The sequence below is a fragment of the Myotis myotis genome, unplaced genomic scaffold (assembly GCF_014108235.1).
Source record: "Myotis myotis isolate mMyoMyo1 unplaced genomic scaffold, mMyoMyo1.p scaffold_m19_p_14, whole genome shotgun sequence".
Classification (NCBI taxonomy): Eukaryota; Metazoa; Chordata; class Mammalia; order Chiroptera; family Vespertilionidae; genus Myotis; species Myotis myotis.
The window spans coordinates 32,890,457-32,913,385 of NW_023416318.1; the positions used below are offsets into that span (position 1 = coordinate 32,890,457).

Here is a 22,929-nt window from a genome sequence, read left to right on the forward strand (position 1 = left end):
TTTTAGGTACGGATAGATACACTAGGCTTGCTTTGCGAAAGTAATCGAAGCACCGAAATTGTTTCCATAGAAGAAATGCAGTGGATTCAATTCTTTATCACATACAATCTTAACAGTCAGTCTCCAGGAGTGCGGCAACAGATTTGTTCTCTTCTTAAAAAGGTAGAATTTCTCATCAGAAATGATTTTGCTCTGGAAATCATTTCTCAAAAGAGTCCAGATTTTGGGCAAGTGTGAGAATAATGGTCATGGGCTTATAGCACCACATCTCTTCATGACCCTTCCACAGAACAGTTTACATTTGGGATTAAAGTCCAGAGTGAAAAGTCCTTTCATTTTGGTGTAATAAGTCAAACTGGAGCTCTTATTTTGAAAGGCAAAAAGAAATCTAGTGATGAGTTTTTAGGGTATAAGTTATTTGAAGAAATCTTTTAAAGCACCTCATGAAACGGTCATTATTGAATAATTCAGCTTGAATTAATCATGTGATACTTTATGGGGTAAAGAATTGGTAGAATATAGAAGTGAATATATCGTCTTTAGGTTCTTGCTGACCTAAAGGAAATAGAACTGTGTTTTAAAGACTTGTATTCTGATTTGCAGTGTAATGTTGTGTTTTGTTTTAACAATGTAAATGCTAATTTTCTGTCAAAAAGAGACACTGTGTAAATATTAAGAGTTTATAAACCAGTACCTTCCTTGCCTGAAATTTTAGTTTAAAGAATTTAGGAAGTTTTTCCTTTGCCATTTAAAGTTAACATGTGGCTTATTTTTCTCAAAAGTTGTTTTGTAGGATACAGGAAAGTTCTCAGATGCTTTATAAACTGGAGCAAAATAAATCCAAACATGAACCAGAGAATGAGTTAATCAAACAGCACCCTTCTGTTTCTTTACATCAGTATAAGGTAGGTGATATATTTCTAGACACATGGATTCTTAAGAAACCCAGAACGATGATGAATATGCATTAAAGGGAAATAAGTGGAAGTCTCTTGGTAAGTAGTATTTATGTGCTTTTTTATTCAAGCTGGGTTTTACATATTCCTACTGGTGCTTTCGTAGTTCTCTTCAGGTCACCTGAATTGTGGAACCAGTGCTGGGCTTCAGGTCTGTTAGGAAGCAACATTAATGAGTTAGCCTCAATCATTTACAGCTTATGTGGGCCAGATGGATTTAATTCTGTAACAGAAAGGTAACCGCTGGCCCTGAACTACTCCACTCCTCCCCAGGGCAGAAGACTGCTGAGTCTGGGTCTCCTCCCTTTATACTAACATGACTTTCGGTGGCTTGGTGTTAGCGACTTCTGGCTCATGGTCCAGCTATGGAGGTTTTGTCTGTCCCATTTTGGAGTGAGCTTTGAAGAGTAGGATTGACTTTTAGGATACGGTGTTATTGGGTTGTATGGAACCCCAGGTACAGCAGCCCCAGTTTGGGCCAGGACTCAGCTCGACAACCTTTAATTTCTGTCCATCAGAACAGAATGAACTTTCTACCACTGATTTCTTACTCCAAATCTAGCCTCTTAGAAGTAGATTCTTATTTTTTTCTAAGACCCATATAGAAGACAGAGTTCATCTATTTCATTTACAGAAACAGTAAATTGATACATTGGAGCTATAGCATAGTGAGTACCTACTTTAAACATTATGGATGGGCCTTAGTTTTCAATTTTGTATTAAAAGGTACAAAATAATCTGAGGAAGAATATTCCTATACAAAGGCTGAAATCAGTTTCATCTTTGTAAAATTCCAACAATGACGATTGGAAAAGCACATAGGTTTAGTCCTAATTCTGCCATCAACTAGTTGGTTTACTTGGAGTCTATTCAACTGTAAGTGGGATTAGTAACCACTGTGAAAGGTTTGTTTTGATGACTAAATGAGAAAGCTCTTTGTGAACTCTAAGTCACTCTAAAAAGCCTTGCTGGCAGTCATTAAAAGTGATCAGAGTATGTACTGAGCACTTGCTGTGTGTGTGTAAGAGTTATTTTTTAGCCTTTCTGAGATTACTGCTAGATGATCTAAGATAACACATTTCTTTAGTTTCTTTTTTTTTTAATTAAATCTTTACTGTTCAGATTATTACAGTTGTTCCCCCCCCCCCCCCCCCCCCCCCCCCGCATAGCTCCCCTCCACCCGGTTCCCACCCCACCCTCTACCCTTACCCCCGGCACTGTCCTCATCCATAGGTGTACGATTTTTGTCCAGTCTCTTCCCGCACCCCCCACACTCCTTTCCCCCCAAGAATTGTCAGTCCACTCCCTTTCTATGCCCCTGATTCTATTATAGTCACAGTTTATTCTGTTCATCAGATTTTTTATTCACTTGATTTTTAGATTCACTTGTTGATAGATGTGTATTTGTTATTCATAATTTGTATCTTTACCTTTTTCTTGTTCTTCTTCCTCTTCTTAAAGGATACCTTTCAGCATTTCATATAATACTGGTTTGGTGGTGATGAACTCCTTTTTCTTATCTGCGAAGCTCTTTTTCTTACCTTCAATTCTGAATGATAGCTTTGTTGGGTAAAGTAATCTTGGTTGTAGGTTCTTGGTATTAATCACTTTGAATATTTCTTGCCACTCCCTTCTGGCCTGCATAGTTTCTGTTGAGAAATCAGCTGACAGTCGTATGGGTATTCCCTTGTAGGTAACTGACTTTCTTTCTCTTGCTGCTTTTAAGATTCTCTCTTTGTCTTTTGCTCTTGGCATTTTAATTATGATGTGTCTTGGTGTGTTCCTCTTTGGATTCCTTTTGTTTGGGGTTCTCTGCGCTTCCTGGACTTGTAAGTCTATTTCTTTCACCAGGTAGGGGAAGTTTTCTGTCATTGTTTTTTCAAATAGGTTTTCAATTTCTTGCTCTCTCTCTTCTTCTGGCACCCCTATAATTCGGATGTTGGTACGCTTGAAGTTGTCCCAGAGGCTCCTTACACTATCTTCATATTTTTTCTTTTTTTGTTTTGCTTTTCTGGTTGGGTGTTTTTTGCTTCTTCATATTTCAAATCTTTGACTTGATTCTTGCGATCCTCTAGTCTGCTGTTGGATCTCTGTATATTATTCTTTATTTCAGTCAGTGTATGCTTTATTTCTAGTTGGTCCTTTTTCATATCCTCGAGGGTCTCACTAAATTTATCGGCTGTTTCTAGAAAATTCTTGAAAAACCTTATAACCGTGGTTTTGAACTCTATATCCAGTAGTTTACTTTCCTCCATTTCTCTCATTTGTGACCTGTTTCTTTTTCACCGCATTTTGGCTGCTTCCCTGTGTTGATAGAGTGGCTTTCTGTGCTAGGTGTCCTATAGGGCCCAGTGGCTCCGCCTCCCCAATTACTTGAGGTGGACACTCTTGGTGCACCCCTTTGTGGGCTTTGTGCACAGCCTTGATTGTTGTAGGTATCACTAGGAGGAATTGACCTCCGGGCTAATTGGCTGTGAGAATCAGCTGTGTCTATGGTGGGAGAACTTCTGTGCTGGAGACATTCTTCTGGGGCAAGACTTGCTTCAGTGGGGCTTTGGTGCTCACTGAGTCTGCCCCCTGAGTGTGTCCCTTATGGATTTGAGGAGTTGTAATCTGGATGGTCCCACTATGACCACTGGTTACACTGGTTCTTGGATCTCTAAGGAGGTGCTAATTTAGCCTCTGCCTGAGGCTACCCAGCAGGAGCTATGGAGAGATCTGCAGATTCTTCTTCTTTGTTTGGGGTTTGGAGGTGCCCAGATGTGGCCCAGCTGTGAAGCAGTGCAATCTGCTGTGGGGCGTTGGGCCTTCTTTTGGATGTTCTGGGTCTCTCTAACCCAGCTGCAGTTTGTTAGGTAATTTTAGATTGCAACGGGCCAGGCCATTCATATGCAAAAGCCTCTGCACACAGCTTGGGTGGGGCGGGGTCTCAGGGAATCAATAGGGGGAGCAAACAACTATGGCGGATCCTTAGTTCTATCCTAAGAGGCCCCGGGTCTCAGTGTCCTGGTAATCACCGCAAGCACCTCTGAAAGAAAGCCGCCCTCAAGTTCCGCCCGATGCCAGACAATCCAGTTTCTCCTTGTATATGAGTCTGGGTCCCCAGAGACTTGCCTGGAACTGGAGTTCAGAGCAGTCGGGAGCTTGTGTCTCCCTCCCGATTGAAAAAGACAACTGAGTCCTCAGTCACCAGTCCTTTCCACGTGCGCCTCCGTACCTCTGCACTTTACTTCTGCACCTCCTCTGAGTCTCAGTGTGCTTTCCTCTTTCCTTCTAGTTGTAGAATTTCCACTCAGCCAGCCTTCCTGTGGTTCTGGATGATGTCCGTTTTGTCTTTTAGTTGTATTTTTGAAGTGGTTGTGCGAGGCAGCAATTTCAGGTGTTTACCTATGCCGCCATCTTGGTTTCCTCCTTTAGCTTCTTTTTGAAAAGGTAAAATGACATTTGTCTAAATTAGGTATTTAGAAACACAAAACCTATTTTATGGATTGACATTCTGATTTTTCATGTATGTACTTTTTTTTAGTTTGTGCTTATGGACATATATTTTTTAAAAACTAGTCTTTAGATAGAGTATTAATCAGCTATTCATTTATAATTAAAACTAGTTTAACTAGGATATTTTTAATAACTATCCCATTCCTTTGAAACTAATAAACTCTTACTTACGGCCTGTAAGGGCCTAGAGGGTAAGTCCCCAGAGTTGTATATCCTTGACCAAAAAAATGAATTCTGGGATCCTGTCTAGAGTCATTTGAGAGTAGAACTGCTTATATCTATCTGTTCAGTTACAAATATATGTTGTCAGGGCATAGTATACTAGATGCTTCAGAACCACAACTTTTCCTTATAATTTTTCTCTTGCTCTTACACAGAAAAAATTATCATTTTAATTAGAGGGAGAAGATTTTATCCTGGATAAAGAATTTCCCACTTTGCTTTTTGTTTGAAAATTGCATTTTACTAAAAGTTTTTATTTTCTATCTTTGTATAAACAGAATGGTAGAGCAGGAGTCTAAAAAAAAGGACAGACAGAAGACAACAGAATAGTTGGATTTTTAAATGAATTATGTCATTATAACTAAATTTATCAAGTATTACATTTATCAGATTTTTCAGGTAACATGTATTGGATATTTCTTTGGTCATTTTAAAACTTAAAATGTATACATACTTTTGATGCCTGAATGCATCACTAAAAATGTGTGGTTATTTCCTTGTGTGGAACATCGGATTTGTACTTGTTGGCTCTACAAAGATGGAGTTCATTACAGTCATGATATAGCTCATGGTCAAGGGTGTCAATCAGCAGTGTTAAGGGAAGTGAAAAACTAGTATTGTTTCTAAAAATATTTTTTCCTTAATTAAAAGAAAAAAACCCCATTCTTAAATGTGGAACTTTGGTGATAACCTGTTGTGAGTTAACTCAATTATACTTATTGTAATTTATTTTTAGAATTTCATGTCATCCATTTGCAACAGCCTTTTTGAAGCATTGTTTCCTGGCTCTTCCTACCCAACTAGATTTTCAGCTTTAACCATTTTAGGCTCAATAGCTGAAGTTTTTCCTGTCCCAGAAGGTAAGTTTTCAATAATGTTTGGGGAAGTATTTATTTTTTCTTGCAAAACACATCTTTTTCAACATTTTTGTTTTGCTTGAAGCTTGAGTTTTGTTGCCTTTTAAGGCTCTTATGAGAGGTTTTATTCTCACTATATAATTCTTCTGTGGACATAATTAAATCTGTCAATAAAGACACATGAGGGAAACTGTAGTTATTATTTGCCAAATCAAAACTACAGTTTTCATGGACTATGCTTATTTTGTTCTCATTGTGCTCCAACTTATATGTTGGTGTTCTAATCTAGTGCCCAATCTGTTCTTTAAGTTAAAAAAAAAATTTCTCTTATGTATTACAGTGAGTCTTTGTGGTTAAAATGTGGTTTCCCTGTACATGCTATCTGTTCAGTAAGTCTCATTCTGGTTTCAGAAAGACTATAGGATGATATCATTTCCAGGCATCCTGTTTTAATGATGCCCTTTGTTTCTCCTGCGGGATACTCAGCTGAACATTGAATCTGGTTTGTGCTCAGTCCTTCTTAATTGTGGTCAAACAGAAAAATATCCTGCTCTGCTTCTTCTTGGAAAGCAATGGCCGGAGGATCAGAGAACTTTATTATATCGTTGGATTTATTTATTTATTTTTTTAGTTTAAATATTTAGGCAAAGTATACTTTTTTTAGCTGGGAGCAGAGTTACTTGATATTAATACAGGCTTGCTTCATTTGGAGAAAACCATTTTCCCCCCCAAATTTTTATTTGAAAACAATTCAAGCCAAACAGCAAAGGTTCAAGAACAGTTCAATGTACAACTGTGTACCCTCTACCTAGATTTATCACTTGTTTATACGATGCCATCCTATATAATAAAAGCCTAATATGCTAAGTGTCCAGTCGTCCAGTTGGCTGTTCAGCCAATCAAAGTGTAATATGCTAATGATATGCTAAGGCCGCTCAACTGCTTGCTATGACGTGCACTGACCACCAGGGGGCAGACAGTCAACTGGCTGACCAGTCACTATGATGTGCACTGACCAGCAGGGGGCAGATGCTCAATGCAGATGCTCCAACCAGTAGGTTAGCTTGCTGCTGGTGTCTGGCCAATCGGGACTGAGCAAGATGGGCCAAACACACCCTGGACCCCTCCTGTGGTCCCTCCCCGGCTGGCCAACCTCCCATGTCCCTCCCTGGCCCTATCGTGCACTGGTGGGGTCCCTCGGCCTGGCCTGCGCCCTCTTGCAATCTGGGACCTCTCAGGGGATGTTGGAGAGCCGGTTTCAGCCCAATTGGTTGCTATGACATGCACTGACCACCAGGGGGCAGATGCTCAATGCAGAAGCTGCCCCTTGGTGGTCAGTGCGCTCCCACAAGGGGAGTGCCGCTCAGTCAGAAGCTGGGCTCATGGCTGGCAAGCGCAGCAGCAGTGGCAGACAAGGAGTGGGCCTAAGTCATCAGTCGGATATCCCCTGAGGGCTCTTGGACTGTGAGAGGGCACAGGCCGGCTGTGGAAACCCCCCCCCCCCCTCCAGTGCATGAATTTCGTGCACTGGGCCTCTAGTTAATATATAAATGGGTTCTTGGAAACTGCAGCTTTAAGTGAAACAATGTGTAACGAAACCAATTTTACCACAGGCTAATTGATATAAACAAGAGTTAAGTTTCTATAGCGTACTTTTGGCCACAGAAACATCCCCAAACTTCTAAAAAAAGACCTGAAACACTTCTAATATTAAGCATTGAAATAAATGTGAGATTACATGTACATTTAAGAAAGACTAATAAAAACAAGTAAGATAATTCTTTTCTAACCCATTTATTCCAGTCAGGGTCTCAGGTGGCCTGAGCCCACCCTGGCAGCTCAGGGCACAAGGGACAGGATGCCTTTCCATTGCAGGGCACACTCACACACATACACACCAACACTTACTCAGACTGGACAATTTAGACACAGCTGTTACCGAACATGCACATTTTTGGGATGTGGGAGGAAACTGGGCTGCCCATAGGAAACTCATGCAGACATGGGGACAACTTGCAGATTTCACACAGAAAGTGGCCTTTGCAGGAATTAAATCCACCCATGTCAATGTTATTAAGAAAGGATGTTGAACAAAATGACATTATTCACGAATTTGCCATATTTGCTTTATTTATCTCTCATTAATTTTCTAACTATAACACAACGTTCAAATTTTGGAAATTTAATGTTGATATAATGCTGTTATCTAATATACAACCTATATTAAAAATTTGCCAGTTGTCCCATTAAGTGGCCTTTTTTAGAAAAAATTTTTTTACCTGTAATCCAGAAACTAGTTCAAGATCATACATTGCATTTCGTTGTTATTATCTCTTTTAGCCTCCTTTAATCTGGAAAGCGTCTTATTTCGTGACATTAACATTTTGGAGGAATGTGTCTCAGTCTTCCTGTTTCCAGGTTTTGCATTTTTGGTATGAATATCTCATAGGTGATGTGATGTTTTTCTCAGGGCATCATAGCAGGAGGTACATAATGTTGGCTTGTTTATGATGGTAAATTTGATCACCTGAGGAGAGTAGGTGTGGGAGGCCGAAAAATGACCTCCCAAAGGTATCCACATCAAATCCTAGAACCCATGAATGTGAGCCTTACTTGGAAAAAGATTCTTTGCAGAAGTGATTAAGTTAAGGATCTTAAAATGAGATAACCGTGGATTATCTGGATGGGCCTAAATGCCATCACAAGTGTTATAAGAGAGAGGTAAAGGGAGATATGACACATAGAGAGGAGTCAGTGTGACAGTAGAGATTGGAGAGCTATGGCTACAAGCCATGGAATCCTGGCAGCCACCAGAAGCTGAAAGAGTCAGGCACCATTCTCCCTTTGAGCCTCCACAGTGAGCATGGCCCTAACAACACCTGGATTTTGTACTTCTAGCTTCCAGGACTGTGAGAGAATAGATTTCTATGGTTTTAAGCCACCAAGTTTGTGGTAATTTGTTACAACAGCCTCAGAAAATGTTAATAGAGGCATCCATCAGTAAAGAAAATTTCAATGGTACTACAACTGAACTTAGGAAATGAAGTTTTGCTACAAGTGATTGCTTATCCAGTTAACAAAAAGTTTTCTGTATAGTTGCACCTAGGTGTAGGGGAAGTAACACTGGGCTGAATTATGCTGGTAATTTTTCAATTGAGAGAGTAGTTTAACATATGTAAATGTACTTTAAAAATGAAAAACCTGAGTCATATTCCTAATGAATGAGTCACATATAATTGGGCAGTGACTGACATCACAGTATTTCTGTTTATTAAACAACGTGGGGATAATGCAATGGTGCAAGCCACACTATACCCATTAACTTTAAAGGAGACTACGAAGGTATGACCATGAAATACTGGATGGGAAATGTAAATTTATTTTTCATCTTTATCACAAGAACTTTAATGTGAGTTTCTGTATTATTTTATAGAAGGTCTGTGATTTGGGAATAGTCAAATGGTTTCTTCCTTTCCTCAAATATATCCTAGTTCAAGAAGAATAAGCACATGCATCTTTCTTACTCAGAATAAAATATCACAGTATTTATGGTGAAAAACTTGATTCCTCAGTTAGATTAAAGGTGTTGGTTCAGTAAATATTTATTTAGCTATTATATGTCATGCAGCTGTGGATACGCAGTGTACGAAACAAAGTGCTTCCCATTTTTGAGCTTAGATTTTAGTGAAGGGAGTCAGACCCTGCCGAATAATAGGTATGTTTTTAGATGGGGATAAGTACTATGAAAAAATATTTCATGAAGAGAAGGGGAGGGAGATATGGATTGCCTGGGAGGATGGGCAGTGCTAGCTGTTTCATACAGAGAAAGCTTCACATTTGACTAGAGCCCTTAAAACAACCAGTGGGTGAAGAAGAACTCACAAGGGAAATTAGAAAATACTTTGAGAGGAATAAAAACAAAAGCACAACATACAAAAACGTATGGGATGAAGCCAAAGCAGAGGTCATAGATTTATAGCTGTACATGCCTACATTTAAAAAGAAAATAATCGCAAATCAGTAAGCTATACCTCAAGGAATTAGAAAAAGAAGAGCAAACCTTACTGGAAGCTAGCAGAAGGAAGGAAATAATAAAGATTAGAATGGAGATAAATGAAATGGAGTATAGAAAAACAGTACAGAGACTCAACGAAACCAAAAGTTGGGGTTGTTGGTTTTTTTTAAAGATCACCAAAATTGACCAAGTTTTGACTATACTAGGAAAAAAAAGAAAGAAGGCGTAAACAACTAAAATCAGAAATGAAAGTAAGGATGTTTCCACTGACCTTACAGAAATAAAAAGGACTATAAGATTGTGCCGAGCCAGCTCAGCCAAGGGTTCACAAGACTGAGGGGGGCTGGAAGGGTGGTGGGGGAGGGTCATGGGGAAGGATGAAGAAAAGACAGACAAAGAGAATAAACTGGGTCTAGGCCAGGGGTGGGCAACCCCTGGCACACGTGCCAAACATGGCAAGCCAGTAACTTTTACTGGCACACGAAACCCTCTCTTATAATCTTCCATTTACAATTTTTTTCTTTTTTAAATATTTTATTGATTTTTTACAGAGAGGAAGGGAGAGGGATAGAGAGTTAGAAACATCGATGAGAGAGAAACATCAATCAGCTGCCTCCTGCACACTCCCCACTGGGTATGCGCCTGCAACCAAGGCACATGCCCTTGACCGGAATCAAACCTGGGACCCTTGAGTCCGCAGGCTGACGCTCTATCCACTGAGCCAAACCGGTCAGGGCAACAGTTTTTTTCTTAATATCGACTTTTTTATTTTTCAGATAAATTCAGTGTAGGTGCATCTTAGATAAATAAATAATTTTACATAACAAGTTATCTTAAAGACCATTGACATGGATTGACGAGAAAGGGGAAGAGCAATTTCTGTGCCTCTGCCTTAACTCTCCCTGCCTTCCTAGATCCGACCAGCGTTTTGGTTTCATCCACATACGCTTGTGAATCTTTGTTCTCAGTGATGAATTTTGTTAAGTCTCCTAATAGGAGTAGCCTGATGGATGAAAGTAATAGCTTGTGCATATCTCTGAAGGTCACGAAATATAAACCTGATGTAAAATCTCTGTCATCAGTGATGCAGCAGCAAAAGTCCCACTGATAATATCAAATGGAATCATAAAGTTTTCTGTCGGACTATCAGTGTACATGTATACATTAAAAAATAAATGTACTTTTCATCATATACTGTGTTTTTGTCGCTCGAATGAATTTTATTATTTCTTCAAGGTTCTTCACATATGTACATCTTAAGAGATATCAAGTAGGCATAACATGTTCTCAAAAACTTAGGATTGGCATGCAGAAGAATTTTGAGTCAGAGATTTTGCTGGTTTTGGCACACATTCACAAAAAGGTTGCCCACCCCTGCCCTAGATCTTATCTGAGTAGCTAATGGGCTGTGGGAAGTGCAGCAAGTGCTACCTAAACAAGTGAAACTCACAAGAACATTGTAACTATGGTGACCACTATCTTGTTTACCTTTGACTATAAAATAAAGGCTCAGCTTGCTGTCTGGATCTCTCTCTGTGTGGCCTCAGCCAGGCACAGGAAGATCCACCTAGACCAGGGACAACCTTTTTGTGAGTGCGTGCCAAAACCAGCAAAATCTCTGACTCAAAATTCTTCTGCGTGCCAACCCTAATTTTTTGAGAACATGTTACGCCTACTTGATATCTCTTAAGGTGTACGTATGTGAAGAACCTTGAAGAAATAATAAAATTCATTCGAGCGACAAAAACACAGTATATGGTGAAAAGTACATTTATTTTTTAATGTATACATGTACACTGATAATCCGACAGAAAACTTTATGATTCCATTTGATATTATCAGTGGGACTTTTGCTGCTGCATCACTGATGACAGAGATTTTACATCAGGTTTATATTTCGTGACCTTCAGAGATATGCACAAGCTATTACTTTCATCCATCAGGCTACTCCTATTAGGAGACTTAACAAAATTCATCACTGAGAACAAAGATTCACAAGCGTATGTGGATGAAACCAAAACGCTGGTCGGATCTAGGAAGGCAGGGAGAGTTAAGGCAGAGGCATAGAAATTGCTCTTCCCCTCTCTCGTCAATCCATGTCTGTGGTCTTTAAGATAACTTGTTATGTAAAATTATTTATTTATCTAAGATGCACCTACACTGAATTTATCTGAAAAATAAAAAAGTCGATATTAAGAAAAAAATTGTAAATGGAAGAGTATAAGAGAGGGTTTCGTGTGCCAGCAAAAGTTACTGGCTTGCCATGTTTGGCACGCGTGCCAGGGGTTGCCCACCCCTGACCTACGGAGTGTCATAAGGTCAAGCCTAATTATGCTAAGAGGGCTGTGCCCTCTAAGCTGGGACTTGTTTGTGGCTTTGCCAACAGGTCAGTCCAAGGCTTAACCCTATAGCCGCGCCCTACAGAAGACAATGCTATGAATAATTGTATTTCCAATAAATTAAATAACCTAGACGAAATAGACATATTCCTAGAAACATAAGATTATTGACTCAAGAAAAAAAATAGAAAAGTTGAGCAGACCCATAGCAAGTAAAGAGATAGAGTAATGCAAAGCCTCTCAGCAAAGCCTAGCAGTGGCTTCACTGGTGAATTCTACTGAACATTTAAAGAAGGCGTAACACCAGTCCTCAAATGCTTCCAAAAAAATTGGAGAGGAGTGAACATCCGCTAACAGTCAGCAGTTCTCAACCTGTGGGTCGCGACCCCTTTGGGGGTCGAATGACCCTTTCACAGGGGTCGCCTAAGACCATCCGAAAACACATACATAATTACATATTGTTTTTGTGATTAATCACTATGTTTTAATTCTGTTCAATTTGTAACAAGGAAAATACATCCTGCATATCAGATATTTACATTACGATTCATAACAGTAGCAAAATAACAGTTATGAAGTAGCAACGAAAATAATTTTATGGTTGGGGGTCACCACAACATGAGGAACTGTATTAAAGGGTCACAGCATTAGGAAGGTTGAGAACCACTGTGCTAACTCATTCTCTGAGGCTAGCATCACCCTGAGACCAAAGCCAGACAGAGTCCACAAGAAAACTGTGGGCCAGTCTCCTTTATGAATATTGATGCAAAAATTCTTATCAAAGTACTAGCAAACCAAATCTAACAGTGTTTTAAAAGTGTTATATACCTTGACTAAGTAACTGGAATTTAATCCCAGGAATGTCAGGGTGGTTCAACATAAAAAAATAGTCAGTGTAGTATACCACATTAGAACAAAGGAAACACACACACACATGATAATCTCAATTCATGTAGAAAAACTATTGACAAAATTCAACACCCTTTTATGATAAACACCCAGCAAACTGGGACTAGAAGGGAACTTCCTGGGTATGATAAAGAACATTCATGAAAAACTCACAGCCAACACCATATCATACTCACTGGTAAAGGCAAAGCCTTTCTCCTATGATCAGGCACTAGACACAGATGCTCACTTTCACCACTGCCATTCCCCATTGTAGTGAAAGTTCTAGCCAGAACAATCAGGCAAGAGAAACCTGGCAAAAGGTATCTGAATTTGAATAGAAGAAGCAAATTTGAGCAGAGGTGTGAATGAAGTGACAAAAATTTCACTTTCTTGCTCTGGTTGTTTTACAGGGTTATACTAACTTGTGAGTTAAGATTAAATTAAAAGCAGTTATATTGAACAACATTCCTCAAGTTAAGTAAGCATAGGAATGTTTTCAATTATTAGCAGGGGTTGATTTGTTAAATGCTGTTAAATATGCCTCACATTCTGCTCTGAAACCCATTATTTGCCATAGTTGTTCCGTCTTGATCTTAGAGTTAAATGAATTCGGTGACTGCCATCATTCTTTTGTGATAGTTTTCCTTTTCATTTCTTGGTTGGCCAACATTAGTCTTTTTTGGGGAAGAGTTGGGAAAACATAGTTCTTAAATTTTTGCACATTGAAAAATATTTATATTATAGAAAATTCATACAAAAATTCACACTTCATACTTTACCCATAATAGCATAAAAGAATATTTTTTATTGCTGTTATTATATTGTAATTATAATTATATTGTTAAATATAATTATAATGTTATTGCTGTTATTATATTGTAATTGTAATTATATTGCTGTTATACTTGATACTGGAATAGGATTTTGATACACGGGTTTCACGGGTTTTTGTCACTCCTTCTTTCCCTGAGGATTTTGTAAGCATTGCTTCACTGTCTTCTAGCACTACCTGTTGCTCTGGTGAAGAGTGCAGCTAGACTAACTTTTTCCATTTTGTGGCTGAATTTAGCTTTTCTTTGCCTGAATGGCCAAAAGATTTCTTCTTTATCTTTGATGCCCAGTAATTCTGTTAGGCTGTGTCATGTTGATTATTCAGTGTCAGTTCAACCAAGACATGGTAGGACTTTGGCTCCTAGGTCAAGAAGTTTTATGATGATTTTTAAAAAAGATGTAATTCTTAAGTTATTGGTTTTTATTCAAAAAATAACTTAGTTGTCTGTTATATAATATGTAACCTTTTGAAAGAGAATTTTTTAAACAAATTAAAAAATTTTACTTCCTATTGGAAAACGTAATACTTATTATTTTAGCATTTTATGAAATAAATTAATGGAAAAATTATTCTTTTATGCTATTATGGGTAAAGTATGAAGTGTGAATTTTTGTATGAATTTTCTATAAATTTGTCCAAATGATTTAAAAATGTTGACTTCCTTTTCTTTTTATTGACTTTTAAATGTTTGTTTGTTTGTTTGTTTGTTTATTTATTTTTTTAGGTCAAGTCCAAACAGTGTATCAGCTGAGTCATGATATTGATGTTGGTCGTTTCCAAACACTAATGGAATGTTTTACTAGCACTTTTGAAACAGTGAAACTTTTAGCATTTGATCTTCTGATGAAGTTACCAAGAACATTTATACAATTTCAGGTATTTGGACTTTTCCTATGTAGATGTGTATGCATGAAAACTTCCTGTTTAAAGCAAGCATGACAAACTCGCAACCAGTGGGTTTAAATGAGGCATGTGGCCTGTTAGCTGCGAGTTTGACATGCTTGTTTAAAGCAACAGTTAAAACAGTGGATTGTCCAGGCTCTTTGCATCTGCCTTCTTATATCTTCTGGCTGTTTGAGTTATCATTAATACATCTACCCTTATGGGGTGATGGATGAGGTGGGGATCGGTGGTGGGGGAGGTGGAAGTATTGTCAAAAAAAACAAAGTCCAAATCAGTGAGCTTTGTTTTTTTGTTTTGATAAAAAAGGAGGTGTAGGAGGCAGTAGGTTTTATTGTTCATGAGATTATTGGTAGATTTCAGTTAACTGTGGTCTCTCCAGTTTCCTTGGACATGTTAATATTTGATCAAAACACAGCACTTACAGTAACTGGAGTAAAAATTTTTGAGATAATCTCCCTGCTTAGTAGACTGGGAAGCTGAGTGTTAAGTGAGGCAGAAAACATGTTTCTGATCTTCCAACAAGCAATAACTGAACTGAGACTGAAACCCAGAGTACTTGAGGTTAACAGCCAGTTCTCTCCCCGGGAGGTCGACTCCATCCCCAGCCCCCACTCTCTTCCTGACACTTTGCATTTCCCACCTTGGGGTGGAAACCAAAGATAGGCTTGGAAATGAGGGCACAGCATAGGGATGGGTCTGTAGGGGCTCCGTAGCTCAGGGTTCTGCTTTGCCCTTTAGGCTTATTCTGGGGCTGTGAGCTCACCAGCAGCTGTGGGGTCACTGGCTTTAGAGCTTTGTTATGGCTTTCTGTTAGAGCTGTATAAAGGTCAAGGGCACCTGCAGGGGCTGCAGCTGGAGCCTAGGGGTCCAGCTATTAGGCTATGTTTAGGGCATGGCAGCTTGTAGATGCAGTGGATTCTGTAGGAGCACATGTCACAAGGTGTCTGTCCCATGGCTTCTAGATGGCCTCGCAAGATCTCAGAGTATTTTTTCTAACTTGAATCCATGTTGGAGTTGCTCTTCAGTGTTCACCTATCCCTGTGGTCTTTCAGGTGCTCTGGTGAGCAGAAGCTTCTTTGGTGCTTCAGCTTCTAACTTTTGTACCCTACAGAGTTCTTAAAGAAGATACTTTCTCACGTTCCACTTTCTTTCTCCTCTCCCACACTCCCTTCTTCCTTGATCCTTATTTTTCTTTCATCGCACTAGACTTGTAATACACATTTATGTTCATATTTATAAAACTACTAGAGGCCTGGTGCACGGATTCGTGCACTGGTAGGACCCCTTGGCCTGGCCTGAGGGATCGGGCTGAAACTGGTTCTTTGACATCCCCCAAGGGGTCCTGGATTGCGGCATAGAGAGGGCACAGGCCAGGCCTGGGGGACCCCACCAGTGCACCATTGGGGCCGGGGAGGGACTGAGGGAAGACTCCAGGGCATGTCTGCCTGTCTCACCCAGTCCCAATCAGCTGGACCCCAGCAGCAACCTAACCTACTGGTCAGAGTGTCTGCCCCCTGGTGGTCAGTGTGCATCATAGCGACTGGTTAATGAATGGTCAGACACTTAGCGTATTAGGCTTTTATTATATAGGATACCTCATTCCTGGCAAATATTTTGAGAGTATCTGGAGTGGGGAAGGTACATTATTGCATTTATGAAAGACTTGGTCCTTACATGAATTATGAAGGGTTCTTAGGGGGCCTCTGTATCTCTAATTTGATAAATGTGTGCTTGGTCCTTAGATACTACTGCAGAATTCAGAAAACTGAGTAGCACATGCGGTTTGCTGTAGGATTTGGGTAGTTCTAATATCTGGTCTGGCTTGCATATTGGTAAAGTGATCTTAGGAATAGATAGTCAAGATACTAAATATTAATTACATATTTCCAAAGTCTTTTTTGGATATGCTTAATATTAATATATAATTAATTTTTAATATAGTTAACTTTAAAACATTCCTGAATGCTAATCTAAGCTCTCTAAGGACTTTTATCTATATATGTATATATATGTGTGTGTGTGTGTGTACAGACACATACATATATAGTAGAGCTACATATCCAAGGTCTTCCTTCATATCATATTTTGATTGACCTGAGATGGTAGAACAAAGATATTTTATATTCCAAAGGCTATCAAAGGCTTAGTTAAGGAATTCAGAGGCTTACTGTCAGTTATAAAAAATGGCTTATATGCTTAATTGGTCCTTTCAAAAAGTGGCTTTTGGCCACTATCTTTCAGTTTTTTAGGTCATAAAAAATTAAACGTATCAAAAGGCAAAGAATTAAAATGGAAATAAACTGATATTTGCATTAGTACATTTGACATCATTAATTATGAGTGTACATATAATGAAATTAAAAATTAAGTTTATAATGATTGTTTTCCTATATTAGATAGTTATGGAATAATCCTAGTCAAATCAATATTATGATCAGTGAAACCCTGAGTTCCAGCATGGTGAACATGTACCATGTCAACCCTGGAGTTGGGACTAGGACCACATTTCCTGTCCTCAGCCCACTGCCTTTCCATGCTTTGTTCTGTCTTTTTTAGGATGAGCTACGTGAGTGGATTTGTATATGAGATACAGGTGTGGGAGATCTGATGCAGAATTTCGGAGGCTTTTCTGATTATTTTCCATGCGTATACATGGATCTATGCCAGGAACAGGCTGGTGGCTTTGTATTTTTGTATGGATTTATGTTTTCCTCCTTTGAACTAGCTCTATGAGAAGGGGGAAGGAAGAAGGTAGGGTATGCTGCCCAGGTAAAACACACCTGGATGCAAAAGAACTCTGCTCCATCTAGAAATAACGGAAATGATCTAGCTGTAGTCATAGCAGAATTGTATAGGAAAACATAAACTTTTGCTAAGAAAGAGATACTTTTTTAAAAAAAGCTATATCACTGTTGAATTTCTCAACTGATACTATTTTCGAGACCCTGATTACTAGAAGTAATTAATAATAATCATTAATCACTGTGATAAAAACCCTAACCTATATTTAGGGAGAAAGGGAATTGATGTTCTTATTGAGTTATGTGGCAGGCCCTTTTTTAAAATATGTATTATTCCTTCAAATTAAAGAAATGTTTTAGTGACAGTTACTGAGTCTGTGCTTTATTCTAGGATTCAGAGAAACTGCAAGACTTATTCCAGGCAGCACTGGCTCTCAGCACCAGCACCAAACCATATGACTGTGTAACGGCTTCCTACCTGCTGAACTTCTTAATCTGTCAGAATGCCCTGCCGTCATCTCTGTCGGCCTATGTAAAAGCTCAGCAGGCTGCATGTGGAAATGGAGATAAGTCTGCTGCTGTGGTAGAAAGGAACACATTGATGGGTTTGTATTGAGTAAATGACCTTTTGCTCTTATTTATCAAAACCAGTATCTTACTCGTTCACTACTCATGTGGTTAGAATATTTAATGGTTAAACATTTCTTTGTGGTTTATTTTATTTAAGAGTTTACCAGCATAGTAGTTTACTAGCATATAAAAATACCACAAGTTTCTTCTATGCACAGTTTACTTAGCTCTAACATTTGTTTTTAAACAGATGTTCGTGTTAAATAAGTAAATATACAAATATACATTAGTAAAGCTATTATGAAACTCTCTACTAAAAATGTACTTTTTTTTTTTCTGCAGAAATTTTACCATGGCTATATCCAGATCATCTTTGTTATTTCTCTATAGAACAGAGAGTTCCTTTGCTGTCAGGGTTTATGTTTTAACTGCCTGTCTTGAACCTGCTTTTGTTCTTTCCATATAGCTAGTTCTAAAATCCAGGGCCTGAGTTGGTTTAGATATAGTGCTTTTCAACAAATATTTGTTTGGGATTTATGTACTTAATTTTAGGCTAATAAATCTTCATTTTGGAATTATACTGGAAATAAGGACAGATAGGAATATTTTTTAAAGAGAGGTCAGATAGAGAGTTGAAAATTATTTTCTCCGACATTTTTAACCTTTATGAAATATTTTAAATATTCCAAGAATATTTAAATATATACAGGATTTAAATAGTAATAATTTAAAAATTTGACAAGTTTTTTCCCTAGCTAGATGATAACACCCAGCTTAAATACACCAGCAGCCACACCTTTGAAGGCTCTCCTTTATCCCAGTTCTCTCTCCCCACCATATAATTACTGTTCTGTTTTATATTAATCTTTCATTTGGTTTTTACCAAGATTTTACCACCTGTGTATATATCATTAAACAATATATTACTTACTTTTACATGACTTTGAATTTTATATAAATACTACTACATATTATATACACTTACTAAAGTTTATTAATGCATTCTCTTGTTGATGGACTTCTCTTTTCTAAATAAATAATGTCAATGTGAACATTCTGAATAGGCAAAAAAAGACAAATATGAGAAATAAGCACATGAAAAAATGTTCAACATCATTAGCCATTAGCAAATCAAAATCACAGTGAGGAAGCACTTCACACCCCATAGGATGACCATAGTAAAATATTAGATAGTATCAAGTGTTGATGAGGATGTGGAGAAAGTGGATCCGTCATAACTGCTGTTGGGAATGTAACATGGTGCAGCCACTTTGGAAAACAGTCTGTAGGTTCTTCAAAATATTAAATACAGAGTTACCATATGACTCCACAGTTTCAATTTTTGGCATTGTCTTAGCTTGTTATAGCTGAGGCTGCTATAACAAGCTACATAGACTGTATGCCTTAAACAACAGACATTTATTTTTTCCCAGTTCTGAAGGCTGGGAATATCAAGATTAAGGTGCTGGCAGCTTCCATTCCTGGTGGGGACCTTCTTCATGGCTTGCAGACAGGAGCCTTCTTGCTTTGTGCCCACAGGGAGGGGAGAGAGCAGGTTTTCTTCCTCTTCTTAAAAGGATACTGATCCTACCAGGGAGGGCCCTACCCTCATCACCTCATCGAAATCAAATTACTTCCTAAAGGCCCACCTCCAAACATCACCACATTGGGGGTTAGGGCTTCCACATGAATTTTTTTGGTGGGAGGGATACAAACATTCAGTTCATAATGGATGCGTACTTAAAGAGAAATGCAAGTATGTCCAGACAAAAACTCACACACACAATGTTTATAGTAGCACTATTCATAATAGCTAAAAAGTGAAAACAACCCACATGTCTACCAATTGATAAAAGGATAAACACGATGTGGTATATCCATGCAATGGACTATTTATTATTCATTTGTAAGAAAGAATGAAATCTTGATACATGCTACAACATGGATGAACTTTGAAAACATTATGCTAAGTGAAAGAAGTCATATATTGTATGATTCCATTTATATAATATGTCCAGAATAGGCAAATCTATAGAGACAGAAAATAGATCCTTGGTTGCCTAGGGCTGGGGTAGATGAGAGGTATAGGGAGGGGAGTGACTGGTAAGGGTGAAGGGCTTTTGATGGGGACGGATGAAAATGTTATAAATTTGTGGTGATGGTTTTTCATATCTGTGAATATACTAAAAAAACACTGATTTGTGCACTTTAAATGTATATATGATATGTGATTTATATCACAATAAAGCTATTATTTAAAAAAAATCTGCTGTCCAAACAGCACATGGCACCTGGGCGGGCCTAGGGTCTAATACCCCAGGTAGAGGATTCTAGGAGGAATGATTCAGAGTGAATGCTGTAAATAGATCCAGGAAATCAGGGAAAGACACTCAGTTCTACCTTAATTAGAAATGGATAACAGGGTGGCTACCCTGAAAGATCTTTTTTTAAAATTCAAAACCTCTCGTATAAAGATCAGTTGAGTTGGGTGTTTTCATGGGAACTGTTTTGCTATTCACAAATTTATGTGTCTTCTTAAATTTGCATTACTTTGTGTGTTTTTTGTTTGATTTTTCTAGTTATCAAATGCTTGTTGGAAAATCTTGAGGAAGAAGTATCTCAGGCTGAAAATTCGTTGCTTCAGGCAGCAGCTTCATTTCCAATGTATGGGCGAGTCCACTGTATAACAAGGGCTTTCCAGAAGTTACCTCTAAAGTAAGTGCATCCACAGTTCTCTCCTAAACACTCATTTCTGGGCTTCAAACTCTTATTGGAATATGTCCTGGGAAAGGAATGTGTGGCCTTACAGATAATTAAAAATGTACATATATACACACATTTTAATTTCTTTTTTGTTTTTTAATTTTTATTTTTTTTAAGTGTATTTTTATTGATTTCATAGAGGAAGGGAGAGGGAGAGAGAGATAGAAACATCAATGATGAGAGAGAATCATTGATCGGCTGCCTCCAGCACACCCCTTCCTGGGGATCAAGCCCGAAACCTCGGCACATGCCCTTGACTGGAATCGAACCTGGGGCCCTTCACTCTGCAGGCCGATGCTCTAACCACTGAGCAAAATCAGCTAGGGCCACATTTTTATTTCTTAAATATTCCATAGAATGCACAATTTTGAAACACAAATTCTTTCAACTCCTTTTATCTATTAATTTCTACTTATAGAATCTGATTTTTTCTTTAGTATAAATTTCCCTAACGCCCTTGTTGCAGCAGCCTGCAGTTGGTGAGTGAATGGAGACTTGTGGTGCAGCAGCTCCTTCTGATGTCCTACAGGCTTTCTGCTGTGGTGGCTCCCGTCATTCAGAGCTCATCCCCAGAAGGCCTCATCCCAATGGACACTGATTCAGGTCAGCAAACAAAGAAAGCTCAAATTCATGTATTTTTCTTTTCTTTTAAATTCTTTTCCTAATCATTTATTTGGAGAGTTGTACATGGCAAATAAGGGAGAAAAAGTATTATTATTAGTGATATTTCTGCCTTTTTACTAATATTTTTAAGTGTTATAAAATAACCTAAATAAATAAATAATAACCAGGTGATAAGGTGCTTCCTCCCCTGTGGTAAATTGGGTTTTCTATTATTGTCATTTCAGAACACAATCTACTAGGTAATTGCTGGGACTGGGAGCACGGGTAGTATAAATTAGAGAGGGGGCAATAGATGGGGTTCAATCAGAGAAGGCAGCTTTTTAGGAATCTGAAATGGGCAAAGACCATTTAATTAAAAAAAAAAAAAAAAGATCCTCAAAATGCCCCCAATTGATATCCTGAACTTTCATCTGTCTTTTCCCTCCCAACCCCTGTGTCTTTGCAAATGGCAAGTTAGGTGCCTAGGGCTGCTTGACATCTTATGCGTTTATATTTAGCCTGTCTCTACATTCTTTCAGTGTTCCCTTAAATATCTTTCAAATCTCTTTTCTTTTTATCTGCATCTTCTGACATTACTCCAGACTTTTATCTTCTTTTGTTTGTACTAGGGGCCTCTGAACTGGTTTCCCCACTTCTACTCTTATCTCCTTCTTGCGACACCGAAAGTAATCTTTTCTAATCATATAATTCATCATGTCACACATAACCTTTACTTGACCCTTGTGCCCTGTCCCACCCTAGCCCCCTTATTTAAAATACTTTAGTGATCTAAGACCAGGTCATGTAATAATTTGGCTCCTGCAACTTGACCAGCCTTGTCTCTTCCCACTCTCTACTTCCCATAGAGTGCTTCTTCATGGAGTTGTTACAGTTTAATAGGGATCTTGTCTGTTTTTTCCCCTTGTGTTTAGCATAGTGCCTAGTAGAAATAGGTACACAATAAATATTTGTTACAATGAATAAATCAATGAATTAATAATTCCTCAAAGAATGGGCACTAAACTCAGTACCTGGGATGCCCTAGGTTATCCTATATAATAAAAGGCTAATATGCAAATAAATTGAATGGCGGAATGACTGGTTGCTATGATTCATACTGACCACCAGGGGGCAGATGCTCAATGCAGGAGCTACCCCCTGGTGGTCAGTGTGCTTCCACAGGGGGAGCGCCACTCAACCAGAAGCCGGGCTCGTGGCTGGTGAGCACAGTGGTGGTGGTAGGAGCCTCTCCTGCTTCTACAGCAGCACTAAGGATGTCTGACTGCCAGGTTAGGCCTGCTCCCCGTGGGTTCCTGGGGGCTCCCGGACTGCGAGAGGGTACAGGCTGTGCTGAGGGACCGCCCTCCCCCCGCCAGAGTACATGAATTTCATGCACGGGCCTTTAGTATATAATAATATTCCTGTACTACAACGGGTCAGAAGGGATTGGCTCTTAACACCTAGAAAATAATGAAGTAAATTTACATTTGGTCTCTTAAAATGTTAAGTTTAAATGCATTTTAGAGTACCACTGTGAGCCTTGTATTAAAAACACACTGAATGTATCATAAACACACCACAGCATACAAGGTAATACCTTGGACTGATACTTTAACCTGGATGTGTATGTTTGCATAGAAAATGTTAGATTTTGTTCTTTACTAAAAATGAGTTGGAAAATTGGTGATGGTTCATGACACTAAGACATAGTTTGTTTATTTATTTTAGCTGGTAGTCTA

General features: G+C 38.6%; 1 protein-coding gene across 6 annotated transcripts in view; it reads left to right on the forward strand.

The window, feature by feature from the left end:
• Positions 1-22,929, forward strand: part of THADA (THADA armadillo repeat containing) — a 299,278-nt gene that overhangs the window by 18,151 nt on the left and 258,198 nt on the right. For 5 of the 6 annotated variants that reach the window (XR_004971855.1, XM_036334726.1, XM_036334722.1 and 2 more), the window contains exons 13-19: positions 7-162; positions 783-905; positions 5,413-5,536; positions 14,335-14,486; positions 17,646-17,859; positions 20,404-20,539; positions 21,054-21,190. Coding sequence is in view for 5 of the 6 variants with exons in the window: in XM_036334726.1 (XP_036190619.1) it covers positions 7-162; positions 783-905; positions 5,413-5,536; positions 14,335-14,486; positions 17,646-17,859; positions 20,404-20,539; positions 21,054-21,190 (1,042 nt within the window). In the remaining variant the exon portion in view is untranslated. The remainder of the gene's footprint in view (positions 1-6; positions 163-782; positions 906-5,412; positions 5,537-14,334; positions 14,487-17,645; positions 17,860-20,403; positions 20,540-21,053; positions 21,191-22,929) is intronic. The other variant, XM_036334724.1, reaches the window with a different exon arrangement.